Source organism: Sinocyclocheilus grahami, unplaced genomic scaffold, assembly GCF_001515645.1.
Source record: "Sinocyclocheilus grahami isolate Dianchi unplaced genomic scaffold, SAMN03320097.WGS_v1.1 scaffold110.1, whole genome shotgun sequence".
In the NCBI taxonomy this organism is placed as follows: domain Eukaryota; kingdom Metazoa; phylum Chordata; class Actinopteri; order Cypriniformes; family Cyprinidae; genus Sinocyclocheilus; species Sinocyclocheilus grahami.
In genome coordinates, this window is record NW_015505289.1 from 1,188,670 (window position 1) to 1,208,187 (window position 19,518).

General features: G+C 36.2%; 2 protein-coding genes across 2 annotated transcripts in view; both read right to left on the reverse strand.

Moving 5' to 3' along the window:
* LOC107589003 (M-phase phosphoprotein 9-like) overlaps nucleotides 1-16,139 on the reverse strand; it is a 28,233-nt gene extending 12,094 nt beyond the window's left edge. The window contains exons 1-20 of the mRNA XM_016277299.1: nucleotides 15,994-16,139; nucleotides 13,959-14,048; nucleotides 12,734-12,881; nucleotides 12,277-12,349; nucleotides 12,007-12,092; nucleotides 10,993-11,103; nucleotides 10,505-10,920; nucleotides 9,299-9,448; nucleotides 8,804-8,891; nucleotides 7,540-7,755; nucleotides 7,390-7,437; nucleotides 7,240-7,304; nucleotides 7,065-7,112; nucleotides 4,337-4,438; nucleotides 3,993-4,124; nucleotides 3,729-3,889; nucleotides 2,541-2,711; nucleotides 2,321-2,441; nucleotides 2,131-2,231; nucleotides 654-838 (exon numbers count right to left, since the gene is read on the reverse strand). Of these exons, the coding sequence (XP_016132785.1) occupies nucleotides 654-838; nucleotides 2,131-2,231; nucleotides 2,321-2,441; nucleotides 2,541-2,711; nucleotides 3,729-3,889; nucleotides 3,993-4,124; nucleotides 4,337-4,438; nucleotides 7,065-7,112; nucleotides 7,240-7,304; nucleotides 7,390-7,437; nucleotides 7,540-7,755; nucleotides 8,804-8,891; nucleotides 9,299-9,448; nucleotides 10,505-10,920; nucleotides 10,993-11,103; nucleotides 12,007-12,092; nucleotides 12,277-12,349; nucleotides 12,734-12,881; nucleotides 13,959-14,048; nucleotides 15,994-16,139 (2,658 nt within the window). The remainder of the gene's footprint in view (nucleotides 1-653; nucleotides 839-2,130; nucleotides 2,232-2,320; nucleotides 2,442-2,540; nucleotides 2,712-3,728; nucleotides 3,890-3,992; nucleotides 4,125-4,336; nucleotides 4,439-7,064; nucleotides 7,113-7,239; nucleotides 7,305-7,389; nucleotides 7,438-7,539; nucleotides 7,756-8,803; nucleotides 8,892-9,298; nucleotides 9,449-10,504; nucleotides 10,921-10,992; nucleotides 11,104-12,006; nucleotides 12,093-12,276; nucleotides 12,350-12,733; nucleotides 12,882-13,958; nucleotides 14,049-15,993) is intronic.
* Nucleotides 16,140-16,388: 249 nt separating this feature from the next.
* The window catches only part of LOC107588933 (uncharacterized), an 8,522-nt gene continuing 5,392 nt past the window's right edge, over nucleotides 16,389-19,518 (reverse strand). The window contains exon 3 of the mRNA XM_016277190.1: nucleotides 16,389-16,748. Coding sequence (XP_016132676.1) covers nucleotides 16,427-16,748 — 322 coding nt within the window. The 3' untranslated portion in view covers nucleotides 16,389-16,426. The remainder of the gene's footprint in view (nucleotides 16,749-19,518) is intronic.

Here is a 19,518-nt window from a genome sequence, read left to right on the forward strand (position 1 = left end):
TATATATATATATTATTTATTTATTTATTAAATGCACAGTTGAGAAATCAGTAAAGATTGATTGTTAAATCGGGTAAACTCATAAACATATCATTAGTAAACTGTTATAACTAAACTATCATCATAAGCATATTTTACCCCCATTAATTTTCAGATTTTTCAACAGTGCATTTAATAAATAAATACTTTATAAGTTTTTTTTTACGTTTAACTAGTTTACTACACTATTAACTACTTTAGCATCATTATATGGGTAACACTTTACAGTAAGGTCTCATTTGTAGACATTAATTAATGCATTAACTAGCATGAACTAACAATGAACAATATATTTTTACAGCATTTATTAACCTTGGTTAATGATAGTTAAAAATGTTCATGTTAGTTCACAGTGCAACTAATGTTAACAGATACAACTTTTGATCTTGAAAATGTATTCATAAATGCTAATATTAACATTAATTAAGATTAATAAATGCTGTAGAAGTTTTATTTATTGTTAGTTCATATTAACTAATGCAGTTAACTAATGTTTGCAAATGAAACCTGTAAAGTGTTACAATTATATGAATATATTTGATCTCAGAAAGCCACGACCAACCAATCAGAATCAAGTGTTCTAGAGAGCCATGTAATAACAGGAAATATCCCACAATCACCTGCTGCTTTTCCTGTGTGAGCTCATCAAAGAGGCGCTCTGCGTCAGCCAGCGACTGAATACGAGGCTCACAGGAGAGGGGCGTCTCTTCACCGGCAGCGTCCGGTTCCTCCCAGCTGGGTCTGACCGCAGGCTCCTCAGACTCACTGCTCTCTGCAGGCTCAGACGAGCCCACGTTCACTGAGGAGGAAATTCACACAACACTTACATTTCCTGAGGAAATACCAGTGCTAACAGGGTTAAAAGGTAGCGAGTAGTGATAAAGTTTTAGGTAAATAATGTATTTATATATACACCACCCTTCAAAGGTTTGGAGTCACTAAGATCTTTAAATTTCTCTTCTGCTCACCAAGGCTGCATTTAATTGATGAAAAAAAAACAGTAATATTGACAAAATGACAAAATATTTTTACAATTTAAAATAAATGTTTTCTATTTTTTTATATGTTTTACAATGCAATTTATTCCAGTGTTTAAAGCTGACTTTTCAGCATCATTCCTCCAGTCTTCAGTGTCACATGATCCTTCAGAAATCATTCTAATATGCTGATTTACTGCTCGAGAAACATTTCTGATTATTACCAATGTTAAAAACAGTTGTGTTGCTTCATATTTGTGGAAACCCATGCTTAATAAATCCATGTGACAAAACCATGATAAAAGTTCAGGTAACACTTTACAATAAGGTTCATTAGTTAACTACTTTAGTTAACATGAACGAAGAATGAACAATACTTCTACAGCATTTATTAATCTTAGTTTATGTTCATTTCAACATTTACTAATGCATTATTAAAATCAAAAGTTGCGTTTGTTAACATTAGTTAATGCACTGTGAACTAACAATGAACGACTGTATTTTCATTAACTAACATTAACAAAGATTAATCAATACTGTAATAAATGTATTGTTCATTGTTTGCTCATGTTAGTTAATACATTGCCTAACATTAACTAATGGAACCTTATTGTAAGTTCAAAAGAACAGCATTTAATTGAAATAAATATATTTATATTTTGTAACACTATAGATGTCTTTACTGTCACTTTTTTGACAGTATTAAAAGTAAAATGTAAAAAGTATTAATTAAACAAAAATCACTCACTGACCCCAAACATTTAAATGGTAGTGTAAATATGATAAGAAATAAATATAAAAAATAGATATAATATTTATTTAGTTAAATACTAATTTTTGCCACTCTTTTCAATTCTGTGATTTATAATTATATAATTTAAATTTTTATATATAGACATTTATTTCAATACTAAAACAGCATAAAGTTTATAAAAGCAATACATGAACTATTATATAATATCAAATATAAAAACTTAACTTATTTAATTAATTGTAGGAAAGTGTAAAAATAAAATACAAATATGAGCAAGCACCATAAACAGTAGTCAATATCAGTGTTTCTTCTTCTATGATTATCACTGTTTGATAGTTAAACCTGAAAAAGCAACAATACCTTCCAGTCTCTCAGAAGACTTAAACTGTAACCTCTTCCTTGGGCTTGGATGGGACGGTAAAGAGGAGCTGATGCCATTTCGATCAAAAGCTACATCAAACCTAAAAAACAAGGCATTCATAAGACACATTATTTATTAAGTGTTCAGTGCGGATGGCAAGTGAGTCAGATAGCAGGACAGAAATGTTACCTGCTCTGCATGTGCTCTTGAGATGGAAGAGGGTGACCCAACGCAGTGGAGAAGTTCTCAGTCGGGCAGCGCTTAGGACTGGACTTGGCTGAGAGAGGCAGGAGTAATGTGTCCCTCTTTGCTAACATAAAAAAACATATTCAGTCAGTGAAGTTGGATTTTTATCAGTCATTTTGAAAATGCATCAAACACTGAAATGCTAAAGATTTGGGTCACTCACTGGGTGTGGCGAGAGGAACGGCTCTCTGTGCACTGGGGGGCAGAGATGATGACCTGTGACCCTCTGGAGAGAGACTCCTCTGGGCCCTCAGCACGGCTCCGTTCCACTCCTCCACAGCGTCCCTCACAGAACTCTCCACAAAAGCCACCGTAGGCCTCCTTCTAGCCAACCCTAAAACACACATCACAAAATAAAAATGACAATGACTGTAAACAAGTGTTGGGAGTATCGAAATTACTTAGTGTAGCTTCGCCTGCCAGATAATTACTACTATAAATACTATACATGAAATGAGGACTCATAAAATAGCCTATATATATATTCACACTCATGTTCAAAATGTTCATGTTAGGGATAGGCAAGATTTTTGAAAGAAGTATCTTATGCTCACTAAGGTTGATCAGAAATACAGTAAAAACAGCAATATTGTGAAATAGTTGAATTTAAATATATTTTAAAACATAATTTATTCCTGTGATGGTAAAGCTGATGAGAGTCCAAACAGCTGATAAAAACATCACAATAATCCACAAGTAATCCACACCACTCCAGTCCATCAGTTAATGTCTTGTGAAGTGAAAAGCTGAGTATTTGTAAGAAACAAATCCATCATTAAGGCGTTTCAACTTTCAACGGTCACTTCTGGCCAAAATATCGGTCCATAATCCACAATAACAGTGAAAAAGATCAATTTCATCTCCTGTCGTTCTCTCACATTTAAATCCACAGATATATTTGTTGAAAACTGTTTTGGGCTGTTTTTGCTTGTAAACGGTGCTTGATCTGTGCATATTTCTCTCCTGATTCAGACGAGAAGATTTGTTTACTGGAGAAAGCAATATTATGGATAAAGGACTCATATTTTAGATGGAAGCAACAGTCTGAAGTTAAAACGTTTTATGATGGATTTGTTTCTTACAAACACGTAGCTTTTCTCTTCACGAGACATTAACTGATAGACTGGAGTGGTGTGGATTATTGTGATGTTTTTATCAGTTGTTTGGACTCTCATTCTGATGGCACCCATTCACTGCAGAGCATCCACTGGTGAGCAAGAGATGTAATGCTACATTTCTCTAAATCTGTTCTGATGAACAAACAAATTCATCTGCCTCTGGAATGGCCTGAGGGTGAGCAAATTGTAATTTTTTGTGGACAATTCCTTTTAGGCAGCGTTTCGTGACATACTGGAGGAACTGCAGCCATTCTTGGACAGCGCACGGCTCTCAGTGGCTTTGGTGTCCTCCATCTGGAGCAGGGACTTCATCATGGGCGTCAGGGGAACATCCCTCTTCCTTGGCTCTTCAGAGTGACCCCGAGTCGGTTCTCTCTCTGGTGGAGACAGCCATCTGATGACAGAGGATAGTTCAAGTTAGAAATGACCTTCTCAAAGTGAGTGCACCATAATGATAAAGAAATGAATATTGTGTAGAACTCTGAATAAAGCAGTGCCCTCGAGCTGTTCGGTCAGAGGATGAACCAGACGTCTGTTCACCGCTGAGACCAGCGCCGTTCCTCAAGCCCACATCAGCATCTCGCTGCCTATGACTCGGCGAAGGCAGAAGATCAGGATGGTGGAACAAACTGAAAATATATTTTTTGAAAGCATTTTAGGGATTCAAATTCATGTTTGTTTTTTATAATAGAAGAAAGAAACAGGAAAGCTGTACACTAGTATCTGTATATGAATCAATAGCTGTGCTATATACAGGTAAGTGTATATAGTTCAAATTCATTGTTAAACAATAAAATCTGTGTTTTAGAGCCGTGATGAGTATGTGATGTGCGTTTCATACCCTGCTCCAGATGGTTGTGAGTGGCCGTGGAGAGATTGACGTGTTTTAGCCAGATTTTCGAGCTGTAGCTGTCGGAATTGAGTTTCTAGCTTAGAGATGACCCTACAAAACCATGGAGAAATTAAATATAAATAAAAAAATATATATTTTGTTAGTACACAAAAGGAAATTATATTACTATATTCTATATATTTATAGCATTCATATTATTACCTATGTTACGTATTACATATAAATATAAGGAATGATATAACAGTAATGATATTAACAAACAAAAAATTATTACATATTAAGAACATATTTTTATTTGTATTCGTAATTATTATAATTGTTAGAATTACGTATATTTCTAAATAAATATGACAAATTTGATACACTGTCTAAACTTTATTTCATATGACTGGTAACACTTAAAAATAAGGTTTCATTTGTTAACACTGGTTAAATTTGAACATTTTTATTAATTAATGTTAACAAAGGTTAATAAATGATGTAAAAATATATTTCATTGTTCATTCGTTTCATTTTAAAATATATTTATTGTTCATGTTAGTTAATGCATTAACTAATGTTAGCAAATGAGACCTTATTGTAAAATGTTACCTCATGACTTTATTTTTTTATTACTATAATATTTATTAAAGGGGGCATCGGATGCAAAATTCACTTTTACATATAAGGTGTTTGCATATAATGTGTCTTAGCAGTGTGTGGACACAACCACCCTACAATGATAAAAATTAATTCACTACTTTTTTTTTAATCCCCAAAAAACCTAAACAGTCTCAATAATCAAGCCGTTTTGATTTTCTGAGCAATATGACGTCATACTGTTCAGGCCCCGCCCACGACCGCTGACAGAGTGTCCTGTATTAGCATATCTCCGCCCTCAGCCAGTTGTATGAGCCCTACTTGATTTTCTCCGCACTTGAGCAGTGCAGGTGTTTTGCAGTTGGATGAAAAAGTGAACATAAGAGTCTTCATTTTCTCCACATCAGTTCCACTCAGGACGCAGTGCACTAGTTTTGTTTTTGATGGTAATGTGCCATCGAATCACCTAAATTAATTTATGTCTGCGCAAAGCATTTTACATTTCTGCTTTCTGAACGAGGGACGATTCAAGGCAGGTTTTGCTAAAAAGTTCAAACTCAAGGATGGATCAGTACCCACTGTTCGTGACCCAGCTGCACCTTTTTTGCTCTTCCACGGAAGAGAGGGGCGGGGTGAGCAAAGCTCATTATTATTTAAAGAGACATGCACCGAAATGAGTCGCCGTGAACAGAGTGGTTTTTGATAAGGGTGTTGTTTTACACGACCACTGAGGAATTTTAACTAAAGTATGTTACAGACATTTCATGAAGACCCTAAAAAAAAAAAAATCACACCAACTTGTGGAAAATGGGCATCCGGTGTCCCCTTGAAATAATATATGTTAAATATTAAATCAGCAATTAAAATTATAACATTTAACATAATAAATAATTAAATACAACTGCTAAATATAAATTTAAATTAAATTGTTAAATGTTACATTTATAATATTTAGCTATAATTATACATTCTAGTTTAATAACATAACAGTTGATATGATACAAATTCGAATTTTGTACTTAAACATTATCAATATTCAAATTATATTCTAATTTAAAAGGCATAATTTCAGTTAGGGGGAAAAAAGCTTTTGGCTTCTCTCCTGAGGCCACAAGAGGGCGCATCGAACAAAATATTATGCACGTTTCTTCAAAGCATAATAAAATAACACGACTATCTTTGAAACAAGTGCATAACGTTTAAAATAATGTTTATAAACCTTATATAATTAAAGTTGCTTAAACAATTAGAAACAAAACAGCATCATGCATGTATGTATAGTTTAATACAAAGGACCGAAAACCAATCACAAAGAGTACTTTCTTCATTTAAAGGGGTCATATAATGCTATTTTAAAGATCATTATTTTGTGTATTTGGTGTAACAGAATATGTTGACATGCTTTAATGTTCAAAAACCACATTATTTTTCAAATACTGTACATTATTGTAGGTTCTCTATGCCCCGCCTCTCACAAACACATCGTTTTCAACAAAGCCCCCTCCTTTGACAAGCGCAGTCTGCTCTGATTGGCCAGCTGACCCAGTGCATTGTGATTGGCCGAACACCAAAAGCACGCGTCGGAAATATAACGCCCCTTACCATAATCGTGAGCGTCAGCTTTCAAAGTAAATATCAAGACAGTTAATAATGTTAGGGATGCACCGATATGAAAATTTTGGCCGATCCTGATAACCGATTATTCTTTATTTTTGAAAGCCGATAACCGATATGTTGGCCGATAAATCTATATCCAAATTGTTATATACTTTTTGAGAGCCTGATTACAAAAAAGGTCTCATATATTAAAAGCCACATCCCAAACACTTCAACATAAGCAGCCTAGTTTGAACGGTGTACGTTTTAAAAATATTTTTACTCTCCCATTACCAAATTTAGTCATAAAAATGTCTTACAAATAAAGTAGGATGGGGAAAAACCGCCATAAAGTCTTGAGGCATGTTTTAAAAAAATTCTGTGTGAACGGTTTGGTTTCGGCTTTGACGTAAACAACATCATCTCCGCATTGATGTTCTTTTTTCCCCCAAAATATTTTGAATGAACAATGTAGCAGCGCCGCATCTAGTGGGTTCAACTGGATAGACAAACAAAAACATAAAAATGCAATGACACTTACATCGTCGTCGCATTTCGTGCTCCACTGATAAAGCTGCCTGACGCACACCTAAAATTTGAATGCAACGTTTTTGCATTCGAATGTGGATTTTTATTTTAAATTCCACGAATATTCGAAATTCAAATTTTTTTTTGACAGCCCTAATACCAATTGCAGATTTTGAAAATAAATCTACCTTTTCAGTTCAGATATTTGTTCATTGGCATCAAAGAGCTTATTTTCAGTCGAGGCCAACTTGTCCTGTTAGAAAAGAAACAGCTGAATAGTTTGTGCACTTCTATGTACTTATATTTGTATCATGACGTCAGATAAAAACAGCTCTCACCTTCGCTCCTTCATGCTCCCTTCTCAGTGAATCATACTCGTGGAGGAGCTGCAAAAAAACAACAAAACAAAAAACAAGGCATCATCACATTGACCTTTATGGTCTATTATAACAGCATAAGGGAAGTTTAAGGGATTCTGCTCAGCTCACATCCTGTAGCATCTTGTGTTCTTTCTTCATGCGGGCCTCTTTCTCATCCACCTCCTTACAGGCATTCTGCATGGCCTCCTCCAGCTGACGCAGGCGGTTCTTCAGTGTGGTCACGGTGGCATCTTTCTCACGGCTGCTGTGTTTGGTCTCTTCTAACCGCTGCTGCAGGGCCTGGACTGTGGCGCTGGCCGCGTCGTATCGCTCTGGCCATTCAGCCTGGACCACAAACACACAAACTTCAGGTTAACAGAGATACAAAATCATAATTATGACATCAGAAAGTCTTTGACAGAGTGAAAATTTAAAATGAAATGCATATTTATGATATAGTCAAAATTATGATATCTTAAGTCATAATTATGACAAACAAGTTTTATATATATATACAGTGGGTACGGAAAGTATTCAGACCCCCTTAAATTTTTCACTCTTTGTTATATTGCAGCCATTTGCTAAAATCATTTAAGTTAATTTTTTTTCCTCATTAATGTACACACAGCACCCCATATTGACAGAAAAACACAGAATTGTTGACATTTTTGCAGATTTATTAAAAAAGAAAAACTGAAATATCACATGGTCCTAAGTATTCAGACCCTTTGCTGTGACACTCATATATTTAACTCAGGTCCTGTCCATTTCTTCTGATCATCCTTGAGAGGGTTCTACACCTTCATTTGAGTCCAGCTGTATTACAGTAAGTACACATCAAAAACTCGAAATTGACATCAAAATTAGCAACTATGACATAAAAAGCCAAAATTATGAGATAAAAAGTCGTACTTATGATAGTCAAAATTGAGGTTAACAAGTCATAATTACGACATTAAAAGTTTAAATTATGAGAAAAAGTCATAGTTATCTCATTAAAAGACATTTGAACTTCCATACTGACCTATCCTGATATTCTTCACACTATTGTTCTTCAAGACTAAGTTGCTAAATACTGAATAGCTGTTGAGCTAGAGGTTGCTTGGATGTTCTAAGTGGTTCCTAAGGTGTTGCTAGGTCATTGCCATGCAGTTGCTAGGAGATTGTATGTAACCTTTACACAGTAAATGCTCCAGATAGCTTTGAGCTGTGAAAGAGAAATGTCTACAAAATACATAAAAACCGGTTTCCATGACATTACCCCTTGAAAGTGCTTGTATATAATTTATACAATTTTGCTGACTACAAGCACAACTTCCACGTCAACATACGAGTCTCTCGTACACACGCCATTCATGTATTTCCTGTTTTAGATGGAGGCGGTGACTCGTACCAGCTGTCTCTCCAAGAGGTGGTTTTTGATCTCCAGCTCTCGGATGCATGTGCTCGCCTCCGTTAACGCTCGTTCCAGGTGTTGACATCTGCCAAACGATGATCAGAGACACAATCAGTCAGAGTTCATCGGACTCTGCCGATGACAGAGTGTTTATTGTGTGTTAAACACCAGACAACAGATGTCACCAGATCACCAGACTCACTGTGCTGATGTGAGTGCAGATACAAACAACAGGCTGAAGACAGAGCCAAATACATCAATATACCATATTAGACCAACTGGTTATTAATTGGTTATTAGTTAATCGATAATTTTGACCCATACAATGTATTTTTGGCTACTGCTACAAATATACCTGTGCTACTTATGACTGGTTTTGTGGTCCAGGGTCACATATTATTACACCCTTGTTTTTTTTTCTTATTAAATTTCATTATGCAATCTGAAACACAGCTGGAACAGAATGAATTCATCCTATGTATTGTTTCTCACCTCTCAAGCAAGATCTGGTTGCTTTTCTCCATGTCAAGAGGCAAATTCACCAGATCCAGTTTCTCCTTCAGGGCACTGATCTCAGCCTCGTAGTACGCTCTGAGATCGGCTATGTGGCGGGCATGTTTCTCTCTCAGTTTTTGTCTCAGTCTAGCAAGATTAGACAAACCAGAAGTTAGTGTGCCAGCACTAGAGCATCAGATGAGGGATAGACAAAATAACATTGGATAGGTTCAGTAAAGCACTCAAATATAATCCATCAGCACCTACACTACAGTTCAAAGGTTTGAGGTCGGTAAGATATTTAATTTATATTTATTTCTGCTAACCAAGGCTCCATTTTTTGGTTAAAAAATACAGTAAAAACAGCAATATTGTGAAATATTATTGTTCTATTTTAACATATTTTAAAATCTAATTTATATCTGTGATCAAAGCTGAATTTTCAGCATCATTACTCCAGTCTTCAGTGTCACATGATCCTTCAGAAATCATTCTAATATGCTGATTTGCTCCTCAAGAAACATTTCTGATTATTATCAAAGTGCTCCTTTATATATTTTTTTTCCTTCACGATTCTTTGATGACTAGAAAGTTCAAAAGAACAGCGTTTATTTGAAACAGAAAACTTGTACCATTATACATTTTTTACAGTCACTTTTGATCAGTTTAATGCATCCTTGAAGAATAATTAAATAATGAAAAAAATAATAATTTTCTTTTGAATGGTAGTCTTAGACAATGTTTGTCTAAGGACAGCAAGGAAGTTAAAAGGCAACTGCTAAATGCCTTGTAAATGCAATTTTGCATGAACTATCAGCCCATATTATTTTAAAGAAAAAAATGTTTTATTTTCCAACTTCTTACCCCATTTTTTTCCACTTCCAAAAACATTTTCCTGACTGAGCTTTTCAACATACCATGTTTTTTAAGGATAATTTGATGAATACAAAGTTCAAAAGAACAACATTCACTTGAAATAGAAACTATCGTAATATTATAAATGTCTCTACTGTCACTTTTGATCAATTTAATGTGTCCTTGCTGAATTAATTTCTTTAAAAAAAAAAGAAAAGAAAAAAGTTATGACCAGTTTGTTTGATTGTTAAGCATTTTTGTGACCAAGCTTCTCAAAATCATTTTTGACTTTAATCTGTTGTAAATGTAATTTCGTGTTAACATTAGGGGGATTTTCCCGACTCTTACAGCGAGAGAACTACCGGGTCCTCCAGCGAGGTCATCCGCTCCAGTTTCCCACCGCCTGTATCTGGGCTGCTTCTGTTGGGCCTGTACATCTCCTGAGCAGACGTTCCTCTGGGCTGTACGGTGATCGTGGCAGTATGGCTGCCCTCATCCTCACTGTTGGCCTGGTTTGCTCTTAGCGCTGATGGGCAAGGAGACGTCCGGTCGGGCGCCTGCTGTGCAGACAGACTGCTGGCATTGGACATGCAGTCGGTGTCGCTGTGGCTGCGCAGGGCCATGGAGTCAGGACTGACAGGCGCTCCGCTGCTGCCGGGACAGGCCCGGACCTGCGCAGATGGACTGCTGAAGTGGGATGGCGATGTGAAGCCTGACGTGCGATCCGAGTGCTTCACATGCACGGTGGAGTCCAGAGTCAACACCTGGGTGAGGGAGGAACAGGTGAGACATTTTGCTCCTTAATTAATTCTTGTGTTAATTGGCTCTGCTCTGACCTGAGGAGACGAGGTGGATGAGTTGATTAAGGAGTCCCATTCGTGGCCTTTGGGATCTGCTCTCTTGCTCTGGTAGATCTCCCGCAGAGACAGACAGTTCTCATCTGGAGTCTGTGTGTGACAGAACAACTTGTTCGTCAGTTTTTAATTAACCCTATAAGGCCTGCTGTATCATATTTGCTATGCAAATTTAAGGCCTTTAAATGATGAACATGATCACAACTTCTGAAAAGCCTGTTGTACACAATCTACAACATGCCTTGTCATCTGATTGATAGTTTATACTTTTAATTAAGCAAGTAAAAGGCCTTTTAGTATAATTGTACAAACGTCTGACTTCAGGTGGTGCTGATTTATATAAAATAAACGTAAGAATATATGTTATATTGTTAGCAATATTTCAAAATTGAAGCAACTTCGGTTTACCTGTTTATACAGACATAATTTTTTTTAGAAAGTCATGTTTAAATGGGAGTATAATCAAATATGATCATCAGCCTTTTGAGGAACATTTATTTGTTCATCTCATTTGTTCATTATATGTTTTGAAACTACAGCTTTGATCATAAAACCAGGCATTTAAATCTCATGTTTCTAAGGCATATTATTTAATTTCAGAATCAGAATTTCTGGCCATATAAATATATTATATATATATATAAATATTAGCTTCCAAAAAAATAAAAAACTATACACTATTGCCACTAGTGATGACTCAAACAAATCCGTAAAATGTTCAATCCGAAATGAACTGATTCACTAAAAGAATCATACTTAAGGAACTATTGTATCGCTCAACTGAAACGCAAAGGACAGTGAACGAATAAGGAATACATGTAAATGTTAATGACAGTGATTTATTATACATCATAAAACATTATTCTGTCATGTTACTCTACTATCTTAACTGCATCAAAACAACATAGCTTTTTCAGTTACAAGCTATGATTTCCAACATGTAGTAATGTTGTTACTTCTTAGTTTTTCCTAGAGACTAAGTTAATAAAATTATACCTGCATTAGGACGAAGGAAGCACTTTCAAAGTTGTCAGGTAGCGGGCGGTATAACTCACTCGCATCCAGTTTCCAGTAAGACAGGCCTGGAAAACCAAAGAGAGTAAGAATATGCAATTCAGAGCAATTTCACAATCAGAAAATACTACAATCTAAACTTCTTCAAATGTAACATTACGATCCCTAAAAAAACCCATACAATCACCATTGCAGCCCTCATGTGTGCTGTTGAACAGAAAGTGGAGCTTGATTCTTAGTGAAATGTGTTACCTGAGGCTTCAGACACCAGACTGTCACTTCTCTTTAGAGGCAATGGATTTGTGGAGGCTGTGCTGTATCCACGCTTCGAAAAAAGCCAGAAGACAGATGTTTATTATACTCAGAAAGCAATTTTAAATGCACACAGAGGCCTCTAGGAACATTCCAAGTAAGAAGCTGAATAGTGATGCTTCAGCAAATGATGCACAATTCATACAGTTTATCCGAGATGCATGACAGAGATTTTTACCAATTATAAATCTGAAATTTTCTGCCTTTAAATTTAGAAACTGACACGATATAAATATTGTAGAAAATATTTTACAGTATAAAGTATGGAATGACATTTGAAAAAGAGTTGAACTAGTAAAAAAAAAAAAAAAGCTTTGTTCTTTTATATAAAGATCTCTGCTGTTCATGGTTTTTAAAAAAAATCATTCAATATCATTCAATATTAGCAAGTGCTTACATCAGGTAAGTGATATGTGTGCTCCTTAGGAGATCCTGCTCCTGCCGTGCTCCTGTCCCGCTCCTCCACATATGACGTCCGGTTTGGTGTTGTTCGGCTCTTTCTCTGTCTGTGTTTTTGCCTTTGGGCCCAGGAGGTCAGGGGTTGACTACACAACATACAACAACACAAATGATTTGGATCTCTTAATGTGATAAATATTAGTTCATTATAACCAGTGTAGAGCCAAGCATGGCTATTTCCTTAATTAAAACATTCTAATATTGTATATCATTTTAGAGCTGCTATCAACATAAGGGGTACTGAAATCACTTTTGAATGAGCGCTCGCTGTTCACTTTTACTTTCGATTTCGTGATCACGCGCACTCTGTAAAGGGAGCACATCTTACAAGATCAGATATTTGCCAATGAACTCAGGATCTGTTGAGCAGCAAATTCTCCAGCATGATCTTGTCAGTCATCTCTCCTTACTCTCGGCTCGTAATCAGTGAAATCTTCCTCCGGCTGCTCGTGTTGAATGCAGGGTTTCAAGTCCACGTTTTCCCATGGAATTGGGTTACTTTTTAACTGTTTTTCCCGTGGGTTCAAGGTTTGCATACATTACATTTGACTGAAATGCTTGTATTGAAACATTTTGCATTCTGCCTATGATAAAACTGCGCTAGATGGATAAGTTTTGTAAATGAGGGCCACTGGTAGGCAGCATTTGAGCTGTGTTTATGATCAATGTGCATAACAGTGACTGTAAAATATGTATTTTAGGTATGGAAATTACATATATGAGATCAAGAAGATTTGAGATTAATCAGAATATAAATTGAAAATCGGTTATAGACCTATAAAATAATTTATAAATCTGTCAACAAAAGAGAAGCTTTAAGGGCTCTCCCTGCTGTTTTTCACCAAAACAAAAGCTTAATTTAAAATTTTGAACGCAATGTTTATCAGGAAAAAAATTATATTATTTTACATTTATTAATGAAATGAAATTATAAATTGCACTTTAATAAACTGCAGCCCAAATATCAAGTTTATGTGACTAGATTAGATGCATGTGAATTCACACAAATGCATAGCGCATGTTTGAAGCCTTACACTGGCACAACCAGATTAAACACAATGAAGCACATTAACTCCATCAGATACAAAGCACAAAACTTCAACTTTCTGCAACATGAACAATAACTTCGTATCAGTCCAGATATGTTGCTTTGAGAAACATACCTGTATTTGGCACTGGTACTGTTCCTGCTGAGCAAGGATTTGCTCTTGATATTGCTTTTCCACCAACTGAAAGAGATGAAGCCACCGGCCCTGTTTGAATCAGAAAAAAACACTGTCAATATGTCAGTATGTAAGAGGAAAAAATATCAGATTCTGTGGATGCAATGACTTGGAGGAAATGCTAAAACAGATAAATTGGTGTGTTTTGGTTAGATGGGCTAGTAGAGGCTTCAGTGGGAAATTTCTAGTGCAAAACAAAACAATACAAATGTCATTGTCATATGGCCAATCTCAGCATATAACATTTTTTAAAGTCCGATGAAACGAAAGTAGAACAGCTTTTCCACAAAGCTAGAAAAAAAAAAAGGAGTCGTGGAGCAATTTGATAAATATATGCACATATTATATATTCATGCATATATATATATATATATATATATATATATATATATATATATATATACATATTTATTATATGTATCCGCACACACACACATACATTTTTTAGTTTTTTTCTCGGCTAAATTAAAGGGGTCCTATTATGCTTTTTCACTTTTTGAATTTTAAAAGCTTAATTTAAAATTTTGAACGCAATGTTTATCAGGAAAAAAATTATATTATTTTACATTTATTAATTAAATGAAATTATAAATTGCACTTTAATAAACTGCAGCCCAAATATCAAGTTTATGTGACTAGATTAGATGCATGTGAATTCACACAAATGCATAGCGCATGTTTGAAGCCTTACACTGGCACAACCAGATTAAACACAATGAAGCACATTAACTCCATCAGATACAAAGCACAAAACTTCAACTTTCTGCAACATGAACAAATAATTCCGCCTACGGAAATTGGAATGGATGGGGGGTGGGGAGGGGCGAGCTCGTGCGCTTGGTTGAGTGCATCAAGAAGAAGTGCTGCTGTAGCCTCAAGTTTTCGCAAGTTATTACACATGCAGCTGAATAATTATGTATGTAAATATGTATGTTACAATTATGAAAACGTTTTTATAATAAATTGCTAACAGTACAATACTGGACAATGATGTAATCTGCAGAATTTACACTTCAATTATGAGACTATAGTCTTTCCCACGTGTTTTTATATCACTGTATTTCTGAAGGAAACTGACTGTCTTCAGAAAATTGAATGTCATTTTCATTTAATGTAATGTCTGATAAAGCAGTGTTTTTTGTGAGCGGAGCGCTGCTTTGTGTACAGCCGTTACAGGGGAAACCTCGATCTCTAACACTCCAACAGCGCCTCCTGCTGACAGAGAATGAGTTTGCATACATATGGCGCCTGGGAAACACTGGACTATGGTATAAATAAATTCAACTGTATAACAGTTTCACAGCAATTTATGTTATATTGTTAGAATTAAATAACAATAAAAATAATACATATGCACTTATCTGTACATAGTAAATACAGTTATTTTAAGCGGTTGTTGATATCCTATCTAAAATGTGATTTAGCCAAAAAAAACAACAATAACCACTCTAATATGTCTTGCAATATCCATGCGTGCAAAGGTTCTGCACGATCCTCTTGTTCAATATTCTCTGGGTCTGAATGCGGTTCAAATTGATATGGCAATATTGACGCCCTCCTTAACTAAACTTGCTGCTTTGGCAAGGGGCGGGACAGTACTGAAACACCGTCTAAGCTGTTCGCCAATCACAACTCACTGCGACAGCTAACCAATCACATCACATTTAGTTTTTCGGAAGTAAAAACCTAACTTATCGAGCCTTTTGTGCCAGAATGGGGAGAAAGGTATGGTAATAATAATGCGTTTTTCGAACCACCAAGCATGAGAGCATGTTCTAGTACACCCCCAAAACAAATTCAAGACATTGTAAAAGAGCATAATAGGACCCCTTTAAAATATTTTATTTCAATGCATCACTATTAAATATTAATATGCATTTAGAAGATAGACAGGGTGATTTTTAAAATCATGCCAACTTTAAAGCCCTCGAGACACTTCTAAATGATCTCATTTGTGATGTCAGGGATCAGCTGCATTGTGGGATGTTCTCCACAGCCCTGAGCGTGGCTGCTGCGGTCTCGACTCCTATGGGAGACCCCAGACGATGGCCCAGAAACCTGGGCCGTGACGGCATGAGGGAACGGACAGCGTTTGAGCTTTGATATTTGGGATATTGTCATTGCGCTACTTTGGACTGTTTTTAACTGGCATGGTCTAGTTTTGTCAGGCAGACTTGGCAACCCTGGCTCTATAGAGCAGAGCAGATGCTTTCAGTTTAGTGTAGCGTACGTTTTCTAGCTGAACTAAATAACTTTTATTTCTATTAAAAAAAAAAAACACAGACAGTACATCAAAACACCGCACACCGACTAATTTCAATGCATCACTATTAAATATTAATATGCATTTAGAAGATAGACAGGGTGATTTTTAAAATCATGCCAACTTTAAAGCCCTCGAGACACTTCTAAATGATCTCATTTGTGATGTCAGGGATCAGCTGCATTGTGGGATGTTCTCCACAGCCCTGAGCGTGGCTGCTGCGGTCTCGACTCCTATGGGAGACCCCAGACGATGGCCCAGAAACCTGGGCCGTGACGGCATGAGGGAACGGACAGCGTGGTCTCGGGCATCTGCGCACCTCACAGTTCTTCCAGATCTCAGGGTCGGTCTCGCCGCTGCTCTGGATCTCCTGGACCAGGGCTCTGAGCGTCTCTAAGGAGCTGGGGTTGATGAAGGGCAAACTTCTCCCTGAGCTGAACTCCTCCTCGGTACGAAGACACAGATTCCTAAAGCATGTGACACGAGAACAAACAGTGATTTTAAGTCATGTCTACCCTGAGGGCTTGTTGTGGATTTAAAACAGCTTATCAACAGCATCTTTGTATAGACAAAAACATCACTAACTTTATTTTCGGTTCGGTTTTCAGCTAAATAAAAACTTTAATTTTGGTTTCAGTGAAAATTTTATTTCAGTACATCACTATTAAGATCTATAACACGCATTCATAAAATAGATAAGAGTGCATTTTCATTTCATGCCGACTTCAGGCCTCAAGAAACTTTTAAATGATCTAATTAGTCATGTCAGGTACCAGCTGCATTGTGGGATGTTCATCACATGTAGACAAAAATTAAAAAGCAGAGATTTCTGAATCCAACAATGCATGATATCAAGTAGGAATAAAGGCCCGTTCACACCAAGGACAATAACTATAAAGATAACGATAACGATAGTTCTAAAAATCGTTCTCAATATTAAAGAATAGCAGAGTCCACACCACAACTATAACGATAAAGGCACAGAGAAACGATATCGCTGGAATCACTTTCAAAACGATTTTTCTCCAGCTGATGAACGATAAAAAAATGACAGCCAATCAGAATCCATCCTGCTGTAATAAACTCGGGAATTTAAAGCGGCAGACGAGCGTGCACTTAGAATAAATGGACGATATCGTTCGCTAGGGTGGACGCTAATATCGTTATACTTATCTTTATAGTTATCGTTCTTGGTTTGAACGGGGCTAAAGAGATTAATCGAAATATAGATTGGAAAAATTGTTTATAAATCTGTTGTCAACAAAAGAGAAGCTTTTGATCTCCCAGAAGTTTTCCACGAACATAAAAGCTTGCTGGTTTAACATTTGAAAATTAAGAAATTTAGACAACCTTAAATAGCTGTATTATAATTTGTACAGTTGCACTGTAACATACATGTATTATTACATTATTTTTCTTAAATAATAATTTTACTGTGAAACAGTATTAGTTTTTTTTTTTTTTACCTAGTAAATTATAATAAAAATAATGACCTTATAATATAATTATAATAATGAAAATAGTAATAATAAGTATTATTTTATATTCATATATAATAAAAAAAATTCAAAAAGCAAACAAATGCTACAAACCTGTATTTCTCTTTTTTTTTAAATTGCATTTTAAATTGTAATTGCAAAGCTTATCAAAATAATAGTATTAAAACATTTTTTTTTATATATATTTTTTTATTTAGATTTATAAAGGCACATTTATATGTATTTCCCCAAATCACACTGCCTTAAAGGCACAGTTCACCCAAAAACCAAAAGGCTGCTGGTCCCTATTGACTTCCATAGTATGAAAAAAGTAAAAAATAAAAAAGACCTATGGATGTCAATGGCTACCAACATTCTTCAAAATATCTTCTTTTGCATTCAGCAGAAGAAAGAAATTCATACAGGTTTGTAATAACTTGATGACAGGATTTTCATTTTTGTGTGAACTGTCCCTTTAACATCAAGTCTGTGAAACTAGAAGCATCTTCACAGAAACTTCTATGTTTCAAGCATTAGAGGGCTTGTTGTGGATTTAAAGGGGTCATATGATGTTGCTAAAAAGAACATTATTTTGTGTATTTGGTGTAATGAAATGTGTTTATGAGGTTTAAGGTTAAAAAAACACATTATTTTCCACATACTGTACATTATTGTTTCTCCTCTATGCCCCGCTTTTCTGAAACGCCTCGATTTTTACAAAACTCATCGATAAGCGAGGTGTGCTCTGATTGGCCAGCTAACCAGTGCGTTGTGATTGGCTGAATACCTCAAGTGTGTGACGGAAATGTTACGCCCCTCACCATACTGTTGATGCCGTGCTGTTGTCAGGCCGAATTATAATGACTGTCTTATACTGTCTTTTTTTACGCATTGCGTTGCATCGCACGGCGTAAACATAAAACCATGTCTGCTTTTGTGATCGGAGAAAAGACAAACAAGTGCTACTCTACACTGCTCAAACTAGCGTTTGAATTGTCAGTGGCAAATCCTTTAAATGAAAATGTATTTACAGTCTGTGAGTCAGAACAGCCGGCATTGTAGTCTACTCTCCCAGGATCAGGAAACAGTCCTCCATAAAATGCACTGCACACATCTGAATATTTGGGTTGAACTGTTCTGGAACTGTGTTGTAAATACAACTTAACCACTGATTTCTAGTCGTGTCCTCTTTTGGAAGACCAAACAAAGTAGTTTTACTTTCACAACGAAACACACGGGGGGCTAGAGTGAGTGGCGTCGGGCGGGTTTGAGAATGGCGTGGCCGGCGGGCTTGCGGCAACCACATGTGACGACCCCGGACTTCGTTTACGGTGAAAGCCGATCCGGCGATCCACAGCACTAAGTTGATGTATTCCCTCAGCGACCAGCACGGATCAGCTCCAGGCATGACGAAGCAGATATCGTCCTCTTTTGGAAGACCAAACAAAGTAGTTTCGCTTTCACAACGAAGCACACAGTGCCTTCACGACATGGCGGCTGCGGGAGCAACAATACTACAGCGAGAATAAAAGTTATTAAGCCTTTTTTCTTTGCGTGAACATTTGGGCGGCTTTATGCAAATCTTCCCACATAGTGATGTAGACATGTGGGGGCGTGTTAGAACGAGCCGTTTTAGGTAGGCGTGGCTGACTCTTAACTTTTATAAAGAATATCTCTTTGGATTTGAGACTTCAGTCTTTGCAACTTTACAGATCTTCTTTATGCACCAAGAGCTTGTAACACTCCAAAGAGAAAGGAA